Source organism: Oratosquilla oratoria, chromosome 6, assembly GCF_046742065.1.
Source record: "Oratosquilla oratoria isolate Oo_2021 chromosome 6, ASM4674206v1, whole genome shotgun sequence".
Taxonomy (NCBI): domain Eukaryota; kingdom Metazoa; phylum Arthropoda; class Malacostraca; order Stomatopoda; family Squillidae; genus Oratosquilla; species Oratosquilla oratoria.
The window spans coordinates 60,054,884-60,077,221 of NC_134782.1; the positions used below are offsets into that span (position 1 = coordinate 60,054,884).

Genomic DNA, 22,338 nt, shown 5'->3' on the forward strand with positions numbered 1-22,338 from the left:
AGGAGGTGAGGAGGAGAACGGGGGTGGAAAGGGAGTTTGGAGATATGGTTGATGAAAGAGTAATGGGATGGTTTGAACATATAGAAAGAATGAGTGAAGAAAGATTAGTAAAAGAGATGTGAAAGGCAGAGGTGGAAGGAGTGAACATGAGGGGGCAGCCAAGGATGAGATGGATGGATGGAGTAAAAAGGGCACTGGGAAAGGGGACTGTCTATTGAAGAAGGACAGAAGATGGAGGTAAATGGAGAATGGTTGTGTATGGATGATATTGTGATGTATGAAAGGGAGTGGGTGGGGGATGGGGGATAAGGGAGTATGTGTGAAAAAATAATTTGATGCAGCCTGAAGGGATTTCTTCCTGTCTCCTCTTTTTCTGGATGAGGGGACTGAGAGGGGGGTCACCGATTTAATGAAGTGGTCTTGGTGTGGATGTGTTGTGTCTTGCGATAATGCTTCGGACACAGGGCAGTGGGCAAGATGCTGGGATGACCCGTCCAAGAAGAGCCAAGATAAGAGGGGTGGGGGGTGGGGTGAATGGGAATGAAGTATGTGGGGATGGAATGGGTAGGAGTGGATTTTATGCCTTTATTATTTGGGTACCTTCCATGTAAGGGGAAAAAAGCCTTTGGTATATGTATGTACATGTCTAAAGGATGTGAAAAAATAGCTTTCCATGTACATGCATAATTACTTGGAATGATTTAGAAGATATAGCTTAAGCTGGAACAGTACATGAATTCAAGTCTAAATATGAAAACTGGATATCAAGATGGCTAGGTATGACAAATTGGAGAGTAGGAGATGGGACCCTCTTTCCTATATATTACAATTAGGTAAACACACACACAAAGAAGAGAGAGAGGTGACCTACTGACCATCTATAGAGTCATGAAAGGTAATACTTGATAGAGAGGACTTACTAAATTGGGACAAGAGAAACACAAGAGGACATGGAAAGAAACTAAAAAAGGATGGTTATAGAAAAGATCTGAAGAAAAACAGTTTTCCATACAGAGTGGTGGACACTTGGAACAAACTGGATGAAACAACAGTGTGTGCAAAACTAGACACAAATTTAAGAGCAAACTAGACATTGCAAGATACAAAGGCAGGACAACATGAGCATAGCTCCCCTTCCTTTAAGATACATACATACATACATACATACATACGAGGAGTGATCAAAAAGTAATGACAGTGATACCATATATTTTCACGGTACAGAGGTAAATCCAAATAGTGGCCTACATTCCTTCAAAGTACTCCCCTCCTGCCTCTATGCAACGTTCCATCCTCTTTCGCCACTTCATGAAGCACTCACGGTACTCAGAAGCCGATATACCTCGTAGCTCTGAATTGACTGCTCGCGCCAGATCTTGGATGCGATGAAACAGCTTCCCTGCGATCACACCCTTGATCTTTGGAAACAACCAAAAATCACAGGGAGCAAGGTCAGGCGAGTAGGGTGGGTGGGGGAGAAGTGTGATCCCCTGCTGCTCCAGGAACTGCACAGTGAGGCGAGCTTTGTGGGGGGCAGCATTGTCATGGTGCAGCAAAAGGCGTGATCGGCGACGGGTTGGTGCAGTCTTGGCCTGATATTCCAGGACTCGAGGAAGGACGTGATCAGTGTAGTACTGGGCTGTGATAGTACACTGTTGAGGCATTACATCCACACACATTGGTCCTTGTGAATTGAAGAAGATGGTGAAAAGGCGCTTCCTGCTGCGAAATCCTTCCTTCAGAATCTGAGGTCGAGGTTCTTCATCACTCAACCACACCATGTTAGACTGCATGTCTCTGGTGGTGAAGAAAGAAATCCAACACTCATCTCCGGTAGCTACATCTGAGAACCGTTTCGGACCATTTGGCTCGAATTCAGCCAGCCATAGACGACAAATCCGCACCCGTTCGCTCTTCTGCTCCTCCGTAAGCAAATGAGGTATCCATCGAGCACACTTCTTCCTAAGCCCTAAGTGTTCATGCACGATGTCATGTGCACTCCCATAACTGACACCGAGCTCCAAGGATAAGAATCGAAGAGTAACAGTTGGATCTTCGTCAATGATGGCCCGCGCACGGACCGTCGTTGCTTCGGTCACAGATGTCTGAGGGCGGCCAGGACGATGATCATCTTCTAGCTGCAATTTTCCGGCTGCGAAAGCTCGAATCCAGCGGGAAACAGTTTCCAGTGATGGAGTAGACTCGGGAAAAACTTGCAACAATTCCTCTCTGATCTCCGTTGCTTTTTTCCCGAGTTTCCACCTTGTGAAGGTGTAGAATCTGCAGCCTTCTTTCGAAAAATCAATGTTTCCGGTTAGAGAGGCAAACCAACAATGACGCAATCGCACAGCGCAACGATAAAATGTAAGCTAGACAAACAGCGACAAGCTCAAACATGTAACAACAGGCAACACTTGCTGCCCCTTGCTCCCCGCCCCCCCAACACTTATAGTCTCTCAGCTACGAGTCCGACTGTCATTACTTTCTGATCACCCCTAGTATACCAAAGGCTTTTCCCTCTTACAAGGGAGGTAGCCAAAAAACAAAGGCATAAAAACCATTCCCACCCATTCCATCCCTAAATACACCCCAATCCCCTCCCTCTTATCTTGGCACCTCCTGGATGATGGGTCATCCCTGCATCTTGTCCACTACCCTGGGTCAGAAGCAGTGTCACAAGACACAGCACATCCACAGCAAGGCCGCTTCATAAAATCAGTGACCCCCCCCTCTGTCCCCCCATGCAGAAAGGAGAAGACGGGGAGAAATCCCTTCAGGCTGCGTCAAATTTTTCTCGCACATACTACCTCAACCCCCATCCCCCACCCATTCCACCTCATGCATCACAACCATTCGCCATTCACCCCTGTCTTCTGTCCTCTCCCATCCTTCCTCAACAGACATTCCCCTCTTCCCCTAAGCCCCTTTTACCCCATCCATCCATCTCATTCTAGGTCACCCCTTCATGTTCACTCCCTCCACTTCTGCTTTCCACACTTCTTTTACTAGTCTTTCTTCACTCATTCTTTCCATGAGTCCAAACCATCTCAACACTCTTTCATCCACCCTACCTCCCAACTCCATTACTACCCTCGTTCTCCTCCTCATTTCTCACTCTATCCAGCCTAGTAACCCCTATCATACTTCTCAGACACCTCATCTCAAACACATTCAAACTCCTTCTCTCTTCCTCTCTTATGTTCCATGTTTCTGCCCCATACAGTGCTGTCGGCACAATCACTCCTTCATACAATCTCCTCTTAGCCTCCATTCCCAAATGTCTATTTCTCATTACACTTTTTAATCCACCAAGACACTTAACTAAGATACAACTACGTAAATACAATTAGGTAAATACACACATACACATGAGGACATGAAAAAAATAATAAAAAAGGGTAGTTATAGAAGAGATCTGGAAAAAAAAAAAAATCCACACAGTGGTGAACATCTGGAACAAACTGGACAAAACAATAGTATGTGCAAAAACCACACATGAATTTAAGAGTTAACTAGACACTGTGAGACACAAAGGCGGAACACCACGAGCATAACTCCCAATCCCATAACATACAATTAGGTAAATACACTGATAAGACCAAAATTGGAGTATACAGCGACAGTATGGACACCCAGTACAAAAAAGAATATAAGGAAAATAGAAAGAATCCAAAGAGCAATGACAAAGATGACCCCAACACTTTCAAAACTGACATATGAGCAAAGTTTGTCTAAACTGGAACTACCAACCCTGGAACAAAGAAGATAAAGAGGTGATCTGTTGGCCATTTACGGAATTATGAAAGGCATGAAAGTCGTTGATAGAAGACTCATTAAAGTGGGATAAAAGAAAAACAAAGGGACATGAGAAGAAACTCAAAAAGGAGACTTATAGAAGAGATCTGAAAAAAAAGTAGCTTTCCACATAGAGTGGTAGATGTCTGGAACAAATTGGATGAAACGATAGTGTGAGCAAACAACATTCATGATTTTAAGAACAAACTAGATGTTGCAAGATACAAAGACTGGTCACTGCATGCATAGCTCCCCTTCCTGTATCATACAACTAGGTAAAATACACACACACACAAGCCTGACTCAAAAAGAAGAGATATACACAGACAGGGTTGCCATGACAATTGACGATCAATGCTTCAAGTCTTAGCCTTTTTTAAAGGGAAAAAATTCCAACTGGGTGCACAGAGGGGAAGCAGTGCTATTCAAGGTCATAGTAGATATATAAGATTGATGATTCAAACTTTAGGAAAGAGTCAGGGGTTGCAGGTTTTCCACTTAGTAAAACTCGAGGCAACAAACACATATGTACTTTCAATTTCACAAAATTAGAATTATATTAATAAAAATCTAAAAATATACATGTAACACAAACCTAGACAGCAGAGAAGGAGAAGAAATAAAAAGAGACCAGAGGGCAATGAGAACCAGCCAGGGAACATGACTCGGAGGAGATGCCACAGCCTCCTGAAGAAGAGGCAGTCAAAACCTGGCTGCTTCAGTACACGTTCTTTAGGATCCATCTTGCAGCTTTCTGGATGGGCCAAGATTTATTCTGAAAAGAATTTTGCCATTCATAAGAACATAAGAATAGAGGTGACTTCAAGAGACCATAAGGCCTACACTAGGCAGTTCCATGTCCCTTACCACCTGCCATCCCTATCCATAAATTTATTTAATCTTCTCTTAAAACAACCAATTATTTCTCCACCCACTATATGGTTACTAAGTTTATTCAATTTGTTAAAACCCTTGACTATAGATACAGCTTTTTGTAGTAAACTGAGTGGAGAAATTCCTAATCCCCTCATTTTGTTCATATTAGTCACCTTCCACAGCATATGGGTTGTTAAGTTTGTGAATTTAGTTAATGGCATTTCTATCCTTGAAGATAATCTTGTGCCACTGTCCAAAATTATTTTATAATTCACATGTTAGTCTAGCTAGCCGAGATGTTTGTAGTTTGATTAAAAGTCCTACCCAAGATGCAACTACCACAGAAGACACTGATTACACAAGCCTGCACAGCCCCACACTAACCATCCCTGGACAGCAGTACAGTATTTCATCCCTGATTGACCTATGAGCCACCAGCTGGCCATTGCTGGTAACTTGAGAGAAGTGGGTATCCTGCAAGAAAGACCTAGGGCAATGGATTAATTTATTAAAAGTCCTGTTTTTTGTAGAAAGTTGTGGAGAGATGAGAGGTATGGTTAATTCGAGTTACATGAGGGTTATTTTCTTTAACAAGTCACATATCTCAAAATTGTATATATAAAAAAAATTCTCCCATAAGAAACAATAGTAACTGAGGTGTGTGTGTGTGCATGTGTTATGTTCCTGGACTCAGGAAAAGTTCGCATATTTTAGAGGTATGCTACTCTATGATGAGGGGATGAAGAGAGAGGGTTGTCATGCAAATAAAGCATCATGGGTACACAGGCTGAGGCTTTTGGGTCCTGCTATGGATGTGTCGTCTTGAGAAATGCCCTCACAAACTACAAAAAATTAAGTAAATATAGGGCTCAGGATGGTAATCACATTCACCAGTTATACGTATTGCAACTGAAGTCTATCTTTTAAGGAATATTTCTCGACAAGAAATTGTTGGAAAGTAACATGCTTAATTTTGAAATTAATAGATATGGTACATAAGTACTGTACGTGGCAATACTGTCATTTTGAAAATACTGAGTAAATGGGAAATTATATTTTTGTAAACCTTTAATAAATATCTAACATAATGCAAGAAATACCTTACACCGTCGAAATGCCGTAGTTGTCTTCTTTGCTTTCACCTTCTTTGTGAGGGCACAGAACACACAGGCAGGGAGTTCAAGGTTCAAACTACACTGGGTACAGCTTGGCAGCTTGAGTCAGGAAATTATGAAGTTTCCTCATATCTGTCAACCTGTTTCAGGAAAAATCCAGGCTGACATCATTTTTCTAAACAATGTTCAATGATTTTGTGAAATACACTACAGACAGAAACCATCTCTAAACACTTGTAACAGAAATGGCCATCTTTCACACCAAAATTTGGTAAAAAAATAAAATAAAATAAAAAATAGACAATACTGAGAAAAGTAATGCATGTTTATGGTGCTTTGACTTGGAAATTAAAGAATCACAATACAGAACAAATCAATCAACCTGTTACCTCTGGTCTGATTTGCAGAATATCTGCAGCCTTCCCATAACTATCAACAGTCCTCGGGCAGGACTATAATTCACTCAAGGAAGATATTGTGTTCTTGTCTAGGGATTGTTAGTGAGGGGCACTATATTATGTGTTCTGTGTCCTCTGTACATAGTGGATGCATCTTAGGCAGTTTGAATCTGTAGCCAGGCCTATTCTCTATTGGTACAGTCATAATGATGGATGGTGTACATACCAGTACATTCTTGTTTTGTGTGAAAGGTTTTTTCTGTTGGGCTTATGTCTGGGGATCATAGTTGGAGAACTGAGTTTGGTGGGTCTATCTTGACGGACTTGTTTAGTAATCTGAGTGAGTATGCATTTTTGTATGGTTGTTTTGTGTGGTATAGGTGGTAACTTGTTGTAGACATTTGAGTAGTATGCTGCTGGTGTAGTTTTTTGTTGCATTCTGCTGATAGTGCTTTGAAATGTAGTGTGGTATTTAGTGTTTTATCACAGAATTATATCCCTGTCATTTTCATGTGGTGTTGTACGGGGAGGATTTTGGTTTCAGTAGGCACATGTCCAATTGGGGTGGTTCTGATACATCCTGTTATTATTTTCAGTGCTCCATTTTGTAGTTTGTAAATTGTTTGTTAGTAAGTTTGCACATGACACTAAAGTAAGATACCATATTAAGTCAGGGGAAGATGCTGAGATACTGCAGGAGAATCTTAATAAGTTGTTTGCATAGTTAGAAAAATGATGAATGGACTTCCATATATAAAAAATGCAGTGTGTTAAACATAGGATTACACAACCCAGCTAACAGGTATAGCTTAGATAATGCCATATCAGAGAAAACAGAATGTGTAAAGGACTTAGGAGTCTGGACCTTAAATCCAGCAAACAGTGCATTAGGATTTATTGTTAGGGCAATTACAAACACAAGTGCAGAAGTAATCATTAAACTATCTGGCAATAGTTTGATCCATCCTTGACTATGCTGTACAATTTTGGTTTCCATCCTATAGAATGAATATTAATTCACTAGAATCAGTACAGAGGAGAATGACCAAAATGATACAAGATCTAAGAAATTTACCATACAAAGACAGGCTTAGGTACCTTAATTTACACTCTCTGGAAAGATGAAGAGTGGGGGTGATCAAATAGAGGTTTTCAAATGGGTCAAGGGCTTTAACATGGGTGATGTAGGCAAGGTATATATTAAAATAGCAGGGCAGGACTCATAGTTATGAATTTAAACTGGACAAATTTAGGTTTAAGAAGGAATTACGCAAGAAAGTCTACTAACAGAGTGGTTAAAGAATGGAATAGACTTCATCATGTGGTGAGGATTGAAACAATTGGTTGTTTTAAAAGAAAAGATTAGATAATTCTATAGATAGGGATGAGATACGGTAAGGGACATAGATTTACCTAGTGTAGGCCTTATGGCTTATTACAGTCTCCTCCATTCTTATCTTCACACTTGTTACTTTCTCCTTATAACATATCCATTCTTCTTCTTCTACTACTTCCTTCCCCCTGTAACCATAATCTCACAGATTACAACACAATGGAAAACTACACCACAACATACATACAAACACATATACACACACACCACCAACCTCTTCCTTCACGTGACCAAACCATGAAGTACTCCTTATTCCTAAGAACACATTTTACTCAAACAATATATTATGTAATTTAGATTAATAACCATAATATATAAATAAGCAGAAATAACTATACATTCTAATTATTGTAAAATAAAATAGTATCCAAAACTTGTATCACCAAAATAAAATGTAAACTATTTATAACCTGTAAACTGTTCAATATGCTGATGTAAGCTTTTTCAGATGCATTCCACCAACAGAGAGAGGAGCTGTCAGTCTTTAGGTGGAAAGCAGACCAGGAAGGTCTGCTGGTGTAATCTTTGACAAATAGACTTTTAAGAAGTCTTGTGGTCTTTGATTTATCCACCAAAGGCAAGAACATTACACCCCCCCCTCACCACCTCCTATACCTGTCTTAGCTTCTGGTATTCCTTCTTTTCCTTCTCATTCAACTTGTTAAATCTCAGCACTTCTCTACCTTCCACCCCTTTCCACCTCCACTATCAATTTTCCTTCTACCAAAAAATTATATGACACTTCCCCAGACTCTCCCCTGAAAATATGAACATGTATAACTCTTCCTATCCTTCCTTTTGATGCATATATACATAAATATACCAAGGGCTTTTTCTCCTAATAAGATAGGTAGTCAAATTCAAAAGGCATAATTCCACTTCCACCCATTTCATCCCCACCCACTCCACTCCCATTCACCACCACTCCCTCCCTCCCTCCCTCTTGTCTCCTCCTGGATGATGGGTCATCCCTGTATCTTGCCCATTGTTCTGGGTCAGAAGCAATGCAGCAAGACACAGCACATCCACAACAAGGCTGCTTCATTTAATCAATGACCTACCCCCCTCTTCCTCCCCTCATCTAGAAAGAGAGAAGATGGGGAAAAATCTATTCACGCTGCATCAAATATCATTCACACATAACCAATCCCTAACCCCCCATCCCCACACACTCTGCTCCATGAATCACAGCATCGTCCGTACACAACTGCTCTCCACTCACCCCTATCTTCTGTCTTCTCCCTTCCATCCTCAACAGACATTCACCCTTTCTCAACACCCCTTTCAACCCATTCATCCATCTCATCCTTGGTTGCCCCATCCTGTCTACTCCATCTACCTCTGCCTTCCACTTCTTTTACTAATTTTTCTTCATTCATTCTTTCCATGTATCTAAACCATCCCAATACTCTTTCATCAACCATATCCCCCAACTCCTTTTCCACCCCTTCTCTCTTCCTCATTTCTCATTCTATCCAGCATAATGACCCCTATCATACTTCTCAGACATTTCATCTCAAACACATTCAAACTCTTCCTTCCTTATGTTCCATGTTTCTGTACCATACAAAGCTGTCAGCACAATCACCCCTTCATACAATCTCCTCTTAGCATTCATTCCCAAATATGTATTTCTCATTACAATTTTTAATCCTCTGTGGCATTTACTTGATCCTCTCAATCTACATTCTACCTCCACCTCCACTCCTCCCTTTCCTGCCACATGTGCCCCTCAATATCTAAAGCTATCCACTTCCTCTAGCCTCTCTCCCTTAATACTCTCTTCCAAATTGCTGCCATCCTCTCCCCTTGTACATCTCATCACCTTACTTTTACTTTACCTTTAACTTGTCTTACACACACCTTCCCAAACACTTTCACAAACTTCCATCCTTCCTCTGATCTTGCTACAAGTGCAGTGTCGTCAGCAAACAACAATTGGCTTCTCTCATTTTTCTCCATTTTCTTTAACCATTTTCAATCTCCTGCCCACCTTTACATTTACCTCCTGCACCACCCCCATCCATGTACACATTGAACAGCCACGGTGACAAGGCAAATCCTTGGGGAAGTCCCATCTTTACCTCAAATCACTTGCTCTCTCCATTTCTAATTCTAATACAGGCTCAACTACTCGTGTAAAAACTCTTGACTGTTCTTAACAGCTTCCCTATCCCATATATCTGTAAAACCTCTCACAGTGCCTCCCAGTCTCCCTTGTCATAAGCCTTTTCCAAATACATAAAAAAAAAATCATTACCCTTTGCTATAAGCTTTCTCACATATCTGTCTTTCCACAAAAATCTGATCCACACAACCCCTACCTTTCCTAAGCCCACACTATTCCTCACCAATAATTCCTTCTGTTCCTCTCTTAATCCTCTCAATAAAAACCCTCCCATATGCCTTCCCAACTACACTCAACAAAATGATCCCTCTGAAACTACTACACTCACACTTGTCCCTTTTCCCTTGTAAAGTGGAACTATACAGGCACTCCTGTCTTCTAGCACTCTACCCTCTTTCAGAGTTTAGACAAACATTAAACAACCTCACCAACCAGTCCACCATCACTGTACCTCCCTTTTTAGACACTGTATGACACCCATCTAACCCAGGTGTCCTACCTGCTCTCATCATTTTAATAACTGCTTTCACCTCATCTTCTAATTATCCCCATTTTCCTCATTCATCACTGTAATTTTCTTAGCACCTCCCACTGCAACCACCTTTTCCTTCCTACCCTCCTTCTCATTTAACAGCTTCCTAACATACTCTGCCCATCTTCCTCTTGCTGCCACCTCTTCTATTATCTCTCCATCTGCACATTTTACCTTATCTCTACTTGATTTGTCTTCCTTTCCTCTCTTGATTTCCTTCCAAAAAAAAATTCTTACTTTCAAAAATTTCTGTCATACTCTTCCCCATTTTACATCTGCTCTCCTTTCTGCCTCCTTTATCTTATGTTTTACTTCTCTTCTTTTGTCTTTGTACCTATGTTTCTCTCCTATTTTGCAACCAACCTGTGAATGGTTGTTTTTTCTCTTCTACAACCTTCTTTACTTGTTATCCCACCACTTACTACCCTTCCTTCTATTTTCTCCCATCCTCCTTATTCCACACACCATATTTTCTCACCTTGTGACTCCCTCTTTGAAACATCCCCATTCCTAGCTATCCTTCACTTCCTCCTACTCCTCTCTCAGCTTCCTCTTGTACTCCTCATTTAAGCAGTTTACTCAAAGCACCTCCCTACCTTCTGTCCTTTTCCTCTCTCTCCATCTATCCTCCATTCTCAACTTACTTTCCACCAAAAATTATCTAATCTCCCCCGCACTCTCTCCCCGAAGAAAATCTACATCCAACTCTTCCTATTCTCCTGGATACCACAATATAGGTATAGTCCATTAAAGCCTAATCAACCACCCTTTCCCATGTGTACCTGTGCTTGACTTTCTTCCTAAACACTGTGTTAGTTATCATCAATTCTCTAAACACATCTCCAACTCTCCACTACATTTTTTCCTGGTACTCAACACTTCCCAACCACTGTCTATTGGTTCATCTACCCTAGCACTGAGATTTCCCAATACCACTACAATGATATTTCTCCCTAAACCCTCTATGCACTCATTTAAATCTATCCAAAAAGCCTCCCTTTCCTCTACACTCTTCTCACTACCAGGACCATATGCACTTACAAAAACCCACATCTCCCTTCCCAGTTTTACTTTCATCCACATTAACCTTGAAGAAACCTCCTTCCACTCCACCACGTTTACCTATCTCTTCACGTACTAGTATAGCCATCCCTTCTCTTGCTTGTCATTTCTTCACTCCCAAACTCAAACTCACCCCTCCCTTGCAACTTAGTTTCACTCAATGACAACACATTCATCTTTCTTTTCACAAACATATTGCCTCTCTCTTACCTTTTACTCTCATCTGTACCACACCCATGCACATTAAAAGACCCAAACCTTAGGGTTTTGGTTGGAAAACCCCTCCCAAACTCTCTTATGCCTTTGCTCTCTCTCTCTTTTTTTTTTTTTTTAAGGAATGGCCACTTTGGGGCTAGAGAGTAGGATGCTTTTTATGACTCAAGTGGGAACACTTGGTGACAGTATTCTTCCTCTCCTACCAGGGGGTTTGTCAAAAATGGAACTGCATATTCAGAGAAGTTGTAGAGGACAGTATTGAGAGTGGTGGGGACAGCATAATTGAGGGACTGTAACCTAATCATAAAGTAGCATATTTTCTCTATGAGTAGAGATTTGCTCTAACACAGACAAAATAATGTGTGGCTCTGGTCCATAGAGGTGCCCCATACAGACCCTAAAGTATTAGCTGCATGCTACTGAGCAGATTTTTACCTCACAATAACATAAACCATCAATACCCTATCAACAATCTTTCCATCCATGAGCCATATGTTTTTCTCCCTATTCTAACCTAACCTAAAAATGCATCTAGGGACAGATATACATCTTGCACATTGGACAGCCATGACATCAATTTGGTGGCTGGTAACAGGAAGGTTGTGGGGATTACTTTTTCACCATCATGTGGTATTAGTTTGTGGGGAAAATGCTACTAAGAAAAGTTGTTAGAATTGTCATAGTATAGATACAAAAAATATACAATTTACTGCAAGTAGGTGAGATGAAATGGTGGGTATGGGGATGGTTGCAAGAGTAATTTCTTCATCTTCCCTTAATAACAATAATCAATTTCCGCACGAAACATTACTATTTGTATGCTGTCATAATACAGATGCAAAAAATATACAAATTGCTGTACAAGCAGGAGAGGCAAAACTTCACAAATACCTTTTTATCTGCTTCTCTTTGCTTCTGATATGTTATTCCTATTATCACCCATACACGTTCAGAAACACCCATGTAATTTAGAAAATAACGACCTGTGCCGTCCTGAACATTCCTCTTCTCTACAAATATTTACACATTTTATGGGAGGGATGAAATCAGTATAAATACCTGTACATTGAAAACAATGGTGAAATAAGGTATCTATACCCACTATCTCTGGAAGCTACGGCCCTTTCCCTGATTCTTTCCCCAAAAAACGTTGTTAAGCGACACTCAAAATATGGTACAATTCAGCCCTGGCAGCTAACTAGGCCTAGCTCCAACTCTTCTACATATCTTGCTTTCAAAGTTCTTAATTGACAAGTTTAAATTACATCATTTACCTGATAGAATGAGACCAACGGTACACCCACTGCCTCTGAAGGCTTGAAGTTAACTGTCAGTAACAAATATTCATTCTGGTTGATTGAGTGGAGCTCATCTTTCGCTCCCTCACCACTTTCCAACCCGGGTGAGGAAAAATGTATACGAAGCATGAGGGCGGTTGCAGAAACCTGTAACTGAACACCAATCGAACAATTGTTCACTTCGCATACCAACATTTCGCTCATAGAGCTGTACTATACCACATATTTATAAATTTGTGATTATTTTAGAATAAATAAAACCAAATATTTATATCTGTAATATCAAAAGGATCATTTTATTTGTGAGCGAACTTGTAAATTTATACGAACACCTTCGTAAACAGCTGACGTTTGTTTGGCTCCTCATTTCGTCTGCTAGTGCTGACTCAAACGTAAACAAGTTATTGTGTTTGCTCGTGAGAGAGAACCCTCAGTACATTTGCTGTATCTATACTGTAAACAGCTGTTTGGTTGATAACTTTTTTATCATTGGCTTATATATATATATATTTTTGAGTAACAATAAAAACAAGTATAATTATATGTCCACACCGTATGTGTTTGAAGGCGGTTATTTGATTAGGTTCATATGGTTAGCTACCCCTTCTTTTGTACCGTAGGCGTAGCAGACAGTAGGGAAGATGTTCAATCTAAAGAAAGCAGTAAGGGGGCGGGGGCTTAGACCTGTAGGACGGGTGAATTTTGGGACCGCGTGATAATCTAACAAGAATGTGTGGGTAATGGGTAAAACTTTTTAAATATCCATCTTTTTTTACTATTATATATATCTCAGTATTTGTGAATTCTTGTCTCACCTGCTCACTCAGCAATTTGAATATTTTTTGCAACTATATTACAACAATGACTTAGTAATGTTTTTTTCTGCAAGTTAACAATAAGTTAGGCTAGGCAGATTATTTTTTTAATATTAGGCTAGTTAGGTAAAGTTTGGGTAGTTTGACTTTTTTTGTTGGTTTTACTCAAATTCCTCAGAAAACATATATTTCTACTATTGTTTAAGTTCAGATTTAAGCAGTTTTAAACTTCACTTCCAGGGGAAATGACTAGTTTCTGCCATTGTTGCCCCATCCCCCTCCCAATGCCAAAATCCTCATAGGTCACCCAAGATCATTGTGGTGAAGGGCTGGGTCACAGTTGCTTGAATCACAATAAGAATAGGGAGAAAAACCTGTTTCATGAAAAAATAGTGGGCGAGATGAATGTTCACAAATTTCTTTGTCTCAAGCAGGTTTAGATATTTTAAGACATTTTTTATACACACATACATATATATATATATATCAAAGGCTTTTTCCCCCTTACAAGGGAGATAGCCAAAAAATTGTTATTTTTCTACTATACATAAATTGTAAGAAATAAGCTATTATGAGGATACTAATTTGAGTTTCTTGAGTACCAGAATAGAATGGCTTCTTGTCAAATCCTCTATAGAAATACATTTATTCCTTTCTTGCTCAAAGAAATGATTGGCTTTTTGAAAGGCTTTCTTCTCTTTGTCCCACAAGACATTCTCCACCTCCAACACTTCTTTGTCACTCCCTCAGAAGCATCTCTTTTTCCTTCCCATGTTCATCATTTCCTAGTAAGCCATCTGTTGTGACTGTGTCACAGGAGCCCCTAAATTCTTTCCCTACAACTTTGGCATTTCTTCAATCATCATCCAAAGCTGGTCACTGCTTGTAATTATTCCATGATTTTCATGACACACATGTAAGTGGTGTTTGAAATGTATATTAGAGATCATGTCATGACCTTCCAATTGGGATTTTTTCCATTTCTTCATGGCTTTGTCTGTATCTTTAATTGTGTTTGCTTTGATTTTCTGGATTTCTTTAATTATTTTTCTATATTTTTCCATTGTGGGTTTGAAGCATGTTTTGGAGAAATTGTTGATGATGATGTTGCATTATTGTTTTGGTGATAGTATTTTATGTTGAATTGCACTGTTTGTTTCCTTGGTGGGTGATATTTAATTTTGAATTTTAGATTTTCTCACAGCATTACATATTTTGCCATTATCAGATTTCCATCTATTTTGTGGGTTAGTTTTTCACAATTTTCTCTCTGCTTGTTCATTAGATTTATGATGTCTCTCTTTAATTGTGTTATTTTTTTCTCTGTTAGGTTGTATTTAGTTTCCAGTATATTTCTTTTTTCATTAAGGTGGCTATCTCATGTGTGTGGTTGGCGTCATAATTTTTCCTGTAGCTTCTGGGGAATGTTTCTTGCTTGCCCTCTGGACAATAGTTACTACAGTGAGACCTCTCATTAATGGACGTTAATAAGCTGTGTTTTCGGTGTTTTTGGTGCTGTTGTTTTGTGCGTGCAATCACTATGCACTATGCCACCCAAAAATCACTCCAAAACACCACAAACACAGATAATTAACGTCCGTTAATGAGAGGTAGTACTGTAGTTTGTTAATGGCTTTATTGAGGGATTGGTACTGGTGGACTTAATAAATGAATAGATGAATGATAAGATAGAAAAATTGAATTGTCAGACCCTTCTATTGAAAAAGAACCCTAAAATTCTAGGCCCCACTTTTGATAATCACATGACCTTCAGTCTGCACATCAATGACCTGGCAATAAAAATCAACAAGAAAATAAACCTACTAAAATCAATTACAAGTACAGGGTTGGGACAATAGAAGGGAATGTTAATCACAGTCTACAAAAAATGCATAAGAACCACAGTCAACTATACTTCACAGTTTCATTCCCAATAATTAACAAAACATAGACATTGTACAAACTATGCAAAATAAAGCATTAAGAATAATAACAGGATATACCAGAATCACCCCTGTAGAGCAGTTCCACTCTGAAACCAAAATCTTTCCTACAGGATATCATATAAAAATGATATCAACACAGTTCCATGCTTGAGCCTTCAGCCTGACTTTTCCATTTCACAAGCACAGCCAGCTGAACTTAAAAATACAGAACCATATTTACACCCAGATCACAAACTCTTCAAGATAGACCATCAAGTTCATTCACCCGACCTACCCCACACCCTGAACACCAGCTCTTCAGAAAAATCCCTCTTAAGAGAAGCAAGAACCTCTCTCTTTCATGCTTGTGTTCAGGTGCTCCAGGCACTATCTAGCACTCATATAAGCAGATGACCTGATAATAATGACCCAGCATAGCAACTATAAAATAACAACTAAGAACACCCAAGACAAAGTAGAACATTAGCTAAGAAATAATAGAATGGAAGCATCACTCAATAAATTATCAGTAACTTCGCTCACAGTAGACAACCATGAAAAAGGTGAAATTCGATGGCAAAACCCTTCCAGTGGAGAATCCTAAAATTCTAGGTCCTTTTTTTTTTATACTCATATGACCTTCACATTATGTATCAAAGATCTGACAATAAAAACTAACAAGAAAATAAACCTTGTAAAACCAATTGCAAGTATGTCAAGGACTGTTCATGTTAGGAGATAGCGATAGAACAAGAGGTCACTCCAAGAGGATTTATAAGAAAAGAACGAGACTGGAAAAAAGAAAGAATTCATTTTGTAATAGAGTGGTTAACAATTGGAACAGGCTGCCACAATTTGTTGTTGACTCACAGTCTATTTGGAAATTTGAAAACAATATAGATAAGGCATGGAGGGATCAAGATTTATTTTATAATTATAGAGCTAAAATAGATTATAGTAAAATTATTTATAATATAGCCACCACCACCACCACCAGTGTAATCACAAATTTAGTTAAACATTCCGAGCTGGATGTATAGGCTTAACAGCCTCTTCCAGAACATCAACTGTATAACTGTATAAGTGCAGGCTTTGACAACAGAAGAAAACTAATCATAGCTTGCAAACACTCTATAAGAACCACATTCAACCTTGCTTCCACATATTTGACTATTTTTTTTTTTTTCATCAACCATACGGCAATCCTCTTTCATTCACTGTACATTTTGCAGGTAATTAAAGCAATGAGATGGAGTTGTATGCTGATGGCTCGGCCTGGTCAAAGTTTATGCAATGTTGTGGCACAAATAGGTTGTATCAAAGCACTGCCAAAACGGTTAACCATTTCTCATTCATATTGCCACACATATACAAAAGTAGATACTTCAGTCAAAAGAGACACAAAACAAGAAGAAATGATTCGTAACATTGGAATTATGGCTCATATTGATGCTGGTAAGTTTCCATTTTGTTGTTTCCACTGGCACACATCTATCATATGCCTGTAAGTTTATTTGTAAATTCAGATTTCTATGTATGTACCGGTACATGATACAAAAATATATCTTCAGTATTTCTCCATAGGGAAAACGACAACAACAGAAAGGATGTTATATTACAGTGGGATTATACCAACAATTGGAGAAGTTCACCATGGAGATACAGTCATGGATTATATGCAGCAGGAGAGAGCAAGAGGTAAGAAATGTTATTATCTGTATAATAACAATATTAATGATTACTACCTTTTACATAAATTTGTTTATAGAACTTTAAGTATTTAAACCCTTTCATTAGTATTGACGACTTTTAGGGACCAATGATGGGTACCTGTAAATGGTGGTCCTGCAAGCTGATCAGCAAAGCTGCCCCCATTTTTAAAACACATTAACCCCCTCACTTTCATCATGAGGTGTTGATACTCAGTCTCTGGACTGGGCCTGAGATCTCTCTGGATCATCTTCAACTGTATTTCTCACTTTTTACACATATAATGCTGATAACTGGCAACTGTTATTTTCTCCTTACAAATTTCAAACAGTAACATAAAAACAGTTCTGCAATGATACAACATAGACAGCAGACTTGTGGGAGGTTCTGAGAACCATTACCAGCCAGTGTAGTGCTGTGGATTTTCCAATAAGTGAAACTCGAGATAACAATTGATTGAATGACAAATTGAAGCTCACTTTTGTAATACCTAGTTCATACAAGAAGTAATTATAATGAAGGACATTTATTTGTTGTATTCAGGAGTAAATACCCAAGGACTGTTTTTATCACAGGTATTACCATAACATCAGCAGCAATCACTTTTCCATGGCAGAACCATCGTTTTAACCTAGTTGATACACCTGGTCATGTGGACTTCACGATGGAGGTTGAAAGATCTTTGTGTGTTCTAGATGGAGCTATTTCTGTTTTTGATGCATCAGCAGGTGTGTACTATATTGTAAATTTGATTGTTGCATATATGTATTTTGTTGAACAAAAGTTGTACATTATCTTTTACTTGTTGATCTGAAAGGTGACAGACAGTGACACAGCCAGGGGGACCATGGTGACCATGCTCCCATTCTGAAATTTCTATGAGCACTTGAAAATACTTGTGTAATCCTTGGTGTTTGGAATACTGAAAAAATATATAATTTTGAGTAGAAAGTCTTCAGTATACATAAACTTTTTAAGTCCTACTCATATTTTACTGTAGGTGTGAGACAGCTATATGAATTTACGCATTGTATGTCATTGTGTGTCCATTCCCCAAGTTATATTTCTAACTATATCTATGGTTCAATTGTGATGAATCATATATTTTTGCATTTGGCATCTATTGAAATAAAAAAAAAATCAAATACCATATATGTGAATAAAGTAGTTGTGTTGTTGATACTTTGATGTACAAGCATACATTTAGGTTCCAGATAGTAAATACCAGTAGCTAATATGTTATGAGTGAAATTTTAGTGTGTGATTTAGATATTTCTTCTAGGAGTTGAAGCCCAGTCTTTAACAGTGTGGAGACAAGCAAAGAGATATTCAGTTCCTGCCATTGCATACCTTAACAAAATGGACAAACCAGCAGCAAATGAGGTTATGTGTTTTGAAGCCATAAAGGAGAAGCTGGGCACAACACCATTGCCTCTTCATTTACCACTAGGGAGAGGTAAAACTTTCTCAGGAGTCATTGATCTTGTGAACATGAGGAAAATCCACTGGGATTTGTCAAAGTGAGAAGCAAGCTTTAGTTCTTTAGTTGAAAACAGTTACATTACTTAATCCTTTCAGTGCCATGATGCACATAGACTTTGTAGTGGCAAATGCTGGCTAATTTGATCTAATTGTGAAATAGACTATAACCAATATAGGGTTTTGATCTGTTGAGACTTTTCTAACCAGAATCCATCTCACAACAGACAAAAGTTGGCACTCGCTACACTAGACTGAATAAAGTCCAACAGATATTTTTATGAAAAATGTTCACTTACAGCAGACTAAAGTGCCTGGCTTTTGCCAAATTAAACTCTGTAAAGGGTACCATAATGATGAAGAGATTTATGAATATACAGGAAACTATGTTTGATGAAATACAAATCTTATGAAAAATGTCATACACTGGTCTTGCAGCATTGCTTCTGATCCAGGCAGTGGGAGTGAGACAGGGATGACACCTTCATCCATGGTGAGCCAAGATAGAAGGAAAACAAGTGGGAGTAGGATGGGTAGGTGGTGGGTGTATGCCTTGGCTGGGTACTTCCCTTATAAGGGGGAAGAAACCTTTGGTATATAGATTGGACAGATGAAAAAAATTTCAACTTTTGATGGTTGAAATGAACAATGTGGCTAGTGAAGTGGACATTGGATGCATTAGAATTTGTTGTTGTGGACTGTAGTTTACTAGTGCTTCTATCCACATGAAAATGACAGGAACACAATTCTACACCAAAATCTTAAACACCACACACCCTTCACACTATATTTCACAAAAATCAAAAACAGAATACAACAAAAAACAATACCAGCAGCATGCTATGCAAATACCTATAACAACCTACCATATATACCAAACAAAATATCTACACAAAAACACATATACACTCAGATTACTAGGCTAGCCCTTCAAGAGCAGTCAATCAATCCATTGCCCCTAGTCTCTCTTGCAGAAGATCTGCAGCTTTCAGGAAACTGACAACAGTCTCTAAGCAGGACCAGAAGTCACTTAGGAAAGAGATATTGTATTTACCTAGTTGTATTATACGGTAAGGGAGCTATGCTCGTAGTGACCCGTCTTTGTATCTTTCAGCATCAAGTTTTTTCTTGAAATCTTGAATAGTGTTTGCACACACTATTTCCTTATCCAATTTATTCCAGGTATCCACCACTCTATGTGGGAAGCTATTCTTTTTCAGATCTCTTGTATAATTATCCTTTTTGAGGTTTTTTTTTTCTGTTGTCCCATTTTAATAAATCGTCTGTGTTATCAAGGAATTGTTAGTGTGCAGTATTGTAGTATGAGGTGTTCTGTGTCTTCTGTATAGTAGTTGCATTTGAGGCAGTTTGAATCTAGCAAGGTCTATTCTGTATTGGTATCATCTTAATGCTGGATGGTGTCGTGAGTGAAGGCGTGCCAGTGTGGCTTGTCAGGAGCGAGAGGGTTTTTCTTTGTGGGACTTACGTCTTGGGGGTTGTTGTTGGAGTATTGAGTTTGGTGGTCTGTCTTGAAGTGCTTGTTATCTGAGTGTATATGAGTTTTAGCATGGGGTAGGTGGTAGGTTGTTATTTGAGTAGTATGCTGTTTTTTTTTTTTTTCAAGGTGCAGGGATGAGCCGTCATCCAGGAGGTGCTAAGATAAGAGGGAGGGTGGAGGGGTGTGGAGTGTATTCAGGGATGGAATGGGTGGAAATGATTTTATGCCTTTTCCTTTTTGGCTACCTCCCTTGTATGGGGGAAAAAGCCTTGGTATATGTATGTATGTATGTATTCTGTTGGTGGTGTTTGTGTAATGTAATGTGAAGTGTTGTGGTGTTTAGGTTTCTGGCATGAAATTATGTTTCTGTCATTTTCATGTGGTGCCTTGCCCTTCAAGACAGACCACCAAACTCAATAGTCAAAAAATAGCCCACAGAAAAAAAAAGTCTCCCACACCTGAGAAAAACCACACTGGCCTGCCTGCACTTAGGACACCTTCCAGCATTACGACAGCTCCAACACAAAATACGCCAGGCCACAGATTCAAACTGCCCCAGATGCAACCACCACATGGAGAGCACAGAACATCTCATACTATAATGCCCCATACTAAAAATCCCTAGACAACAACGCAATATGGTCCTGCCTGCAGGCTGTTTTATCTGAAAGATGCAGCTCCACATGAAGCACCAGGGGCAAGGGATTGATTGATGACTTATTATCATTAATTATTATTACTGTTATTATTATTATTATTATTATTATTATTTTTTTTTTTTTTTTTTTTTTTTTTTTTTTTTTTTTTTTAATGTCATGAGAAATAGGCATCTGGGAATGGATGCAAAGAGGAGATTATATGAAAGGCTGATTGTGGCAATAACACTGTATGGAGCAGAGACTTGGAATAGAGAGGCACGAAGGAGAAGTATGTATTTGAGATGAAATTTCTGAGAAGTATGGTAGGGGTCACAGAGTTGGATAGAGTAAGAAACAAGGAAGTGAGGAGGAGATCAGGGGTAGAAAAGGAGATGGCAGATACGGCTGATGAAAGAGTATTGGGATGGTTTGGACAAATGGAAAGAATGAGTGAAGAAAGATTAGTAAAAGAGGTGTGGAAAACAGAGGTGGATGGAGTGGACTTGAGGGGACAACTGAGGATGAGATAAATGGATGGGGTGAAAGGAGGGGAAAAGGTAGGATATAGGGGTTAGTGGAGAATGGCTATGTACACAGACATGACAGAATTGAATAGACATAAAGAAAAATGCATTTCTGCTTTTATTTAATGCTTAATGTTATTCAAATTTACCTAATGTGTTGTATTTACCTAGATTTATGTTTCAGATTACATACAAGATTAATCAAGCATGCCATGAACCAAAGGAGTAGTGGACCTATCTGAATTTCAGCGAGGTCGTATTGTGGGTCAACATGAAGGTGGACTTAGTCAATGCAAAATACAAGGTTCTTTCTGAGGGCCCAGGACAACCTGAATGAGGTTTTATGCCCTTCTTGCCCTCTCTGGTGAATTTTACGATCACTCTATTAACAGTAGAAAGGGGGGGGGGGCCCCTTTCTACTGTTAATAGAGTGATCGTACAATTCACCAGAGAGGGCAAGAAGGGCACAAAACCTCATTCAGGTCGTCCTAGCACCTCAGAAAGAACCTTGCGTCTTGCCAAAAGAAATGTCAAAGAGGATCCACGTTGCAAGGCCTCTGACATAGCAGCACAAGCTGATGTCAGTCCCAGAACAGCTGTCAGGTATCTCCACAAGCTGGGTTACTATGGCAGAGCTGCAAGAAGGAAACCACTCCTTTGTCCAGCCAATATCAAGTGCAGAAAGGATTGGGCTGTTGAGATGGTGGAGAGACCTGTGGCCTTTTGGAGCACTGTCATTTTCTCTGATGAGTCACGATTCGCATTATTTTCTGACAGTGGAAGAGTGTGGGTCTGGAGACTCTGTAGTCAAGAGTTTGACTTCAAAAGACTGCAGCCAACAGTGAAACATGGGGGCATTTCAATAATGATGTGGGGTGCAACTTGGAGTGATAGTTAATCAGAGCTTGTAGAGTGTCAAGGAAACATCAATTCAGG

At 39.2% G+C, this 22,338-nt stretch overlaps 2 protein-coding genes across 9 annotated transcripts in view; one reads left to right on the forward strand and one right to left on the reverse strand.

The window, feature by feature from the left end:
- LOC143026507 (lysosomal cobalamin transporter ABCD4-like) overlaps nucleotides 1-22,338 on the reverse strand; it is a 78,358-nt gene that overhangs the window by 28,158 nt on the left and 27,862 nt on the right. Inside the window, exons 1-4 of one of the 5 annotated variants that reach the window (XM_076187030.1) lie at nucleotides 12,790-12,947; nucleotides 7,598-7,705; nucleotides 5,772-5,926; nucleotides 4,391-4,570 (exon numbers count right to left, since the gene is read on the reverse strand). In XM_076187030.1, coding sequence (XP_076043145.1) covers nucleotides 4,391-4,538 — 148 coding nt within the window. In that variant the 5' untranslated portion in view covers nucleotides 4,539-4,570; nucleotides 5,772-5,926; nucleotides 7,598-7,705; nucleotides 12,790-12,947. Of the gene's footprint in view, nucleotides 1-4,390; nucleotides 4,571-5,771; nucleotides 5,927-7,597; nucleotides 7,706-12,789; nucleotides 12,949-22,338 lie in introns of those variants that run through there. The other 4 variants (XM_076187031.1, XM_076187029.1, XM_076187032.1 and 1 more) reach the window with 4 other exon arrangements.
- The window catches only part of mRRF2 (mitochondrial ribosome recycling factor 2), a 32,764-nt gene continuing 23,581 nt past the window's right edge, over nucleotides 13,156-22,338 (forward strand). The window contains exons 1-5 of one of the 4 annotated variants that reach the window (XM_076187026.1): nucleotides 13,156-13,205; nucleotides 16,786-17,008; nucleotides 17,138-17,251; nucleotides 17,839-17,991; nucleotides 18,546-18,783. In XM_076187026.1, the coding sequence (XP_076043141.1) occupies nucleotides 16,798-17,008; nucleotides 17,138-17,251; nucleotides 17,839-17,991; nucleotides 18,546-18,783 (716 nt within the window). In that variant the 5' untranslated portion in view covers nucleotides 13,156-13,205; nucleotides 16,786-16,797. Of the gene's footprint in view, nucleotides 13,269-16,785; nucleotides 17,009-17,137; nucleotides 17,252-17,838; nucleotides 17,992-18,545; nucleotides 18,784-22,338 lie in introns of all 4 variants that reach the window. The other 3 variants (XM_076187024.1, XM_076187025.1, XM_076187027.1) reach the window with 3 other exon arrangements.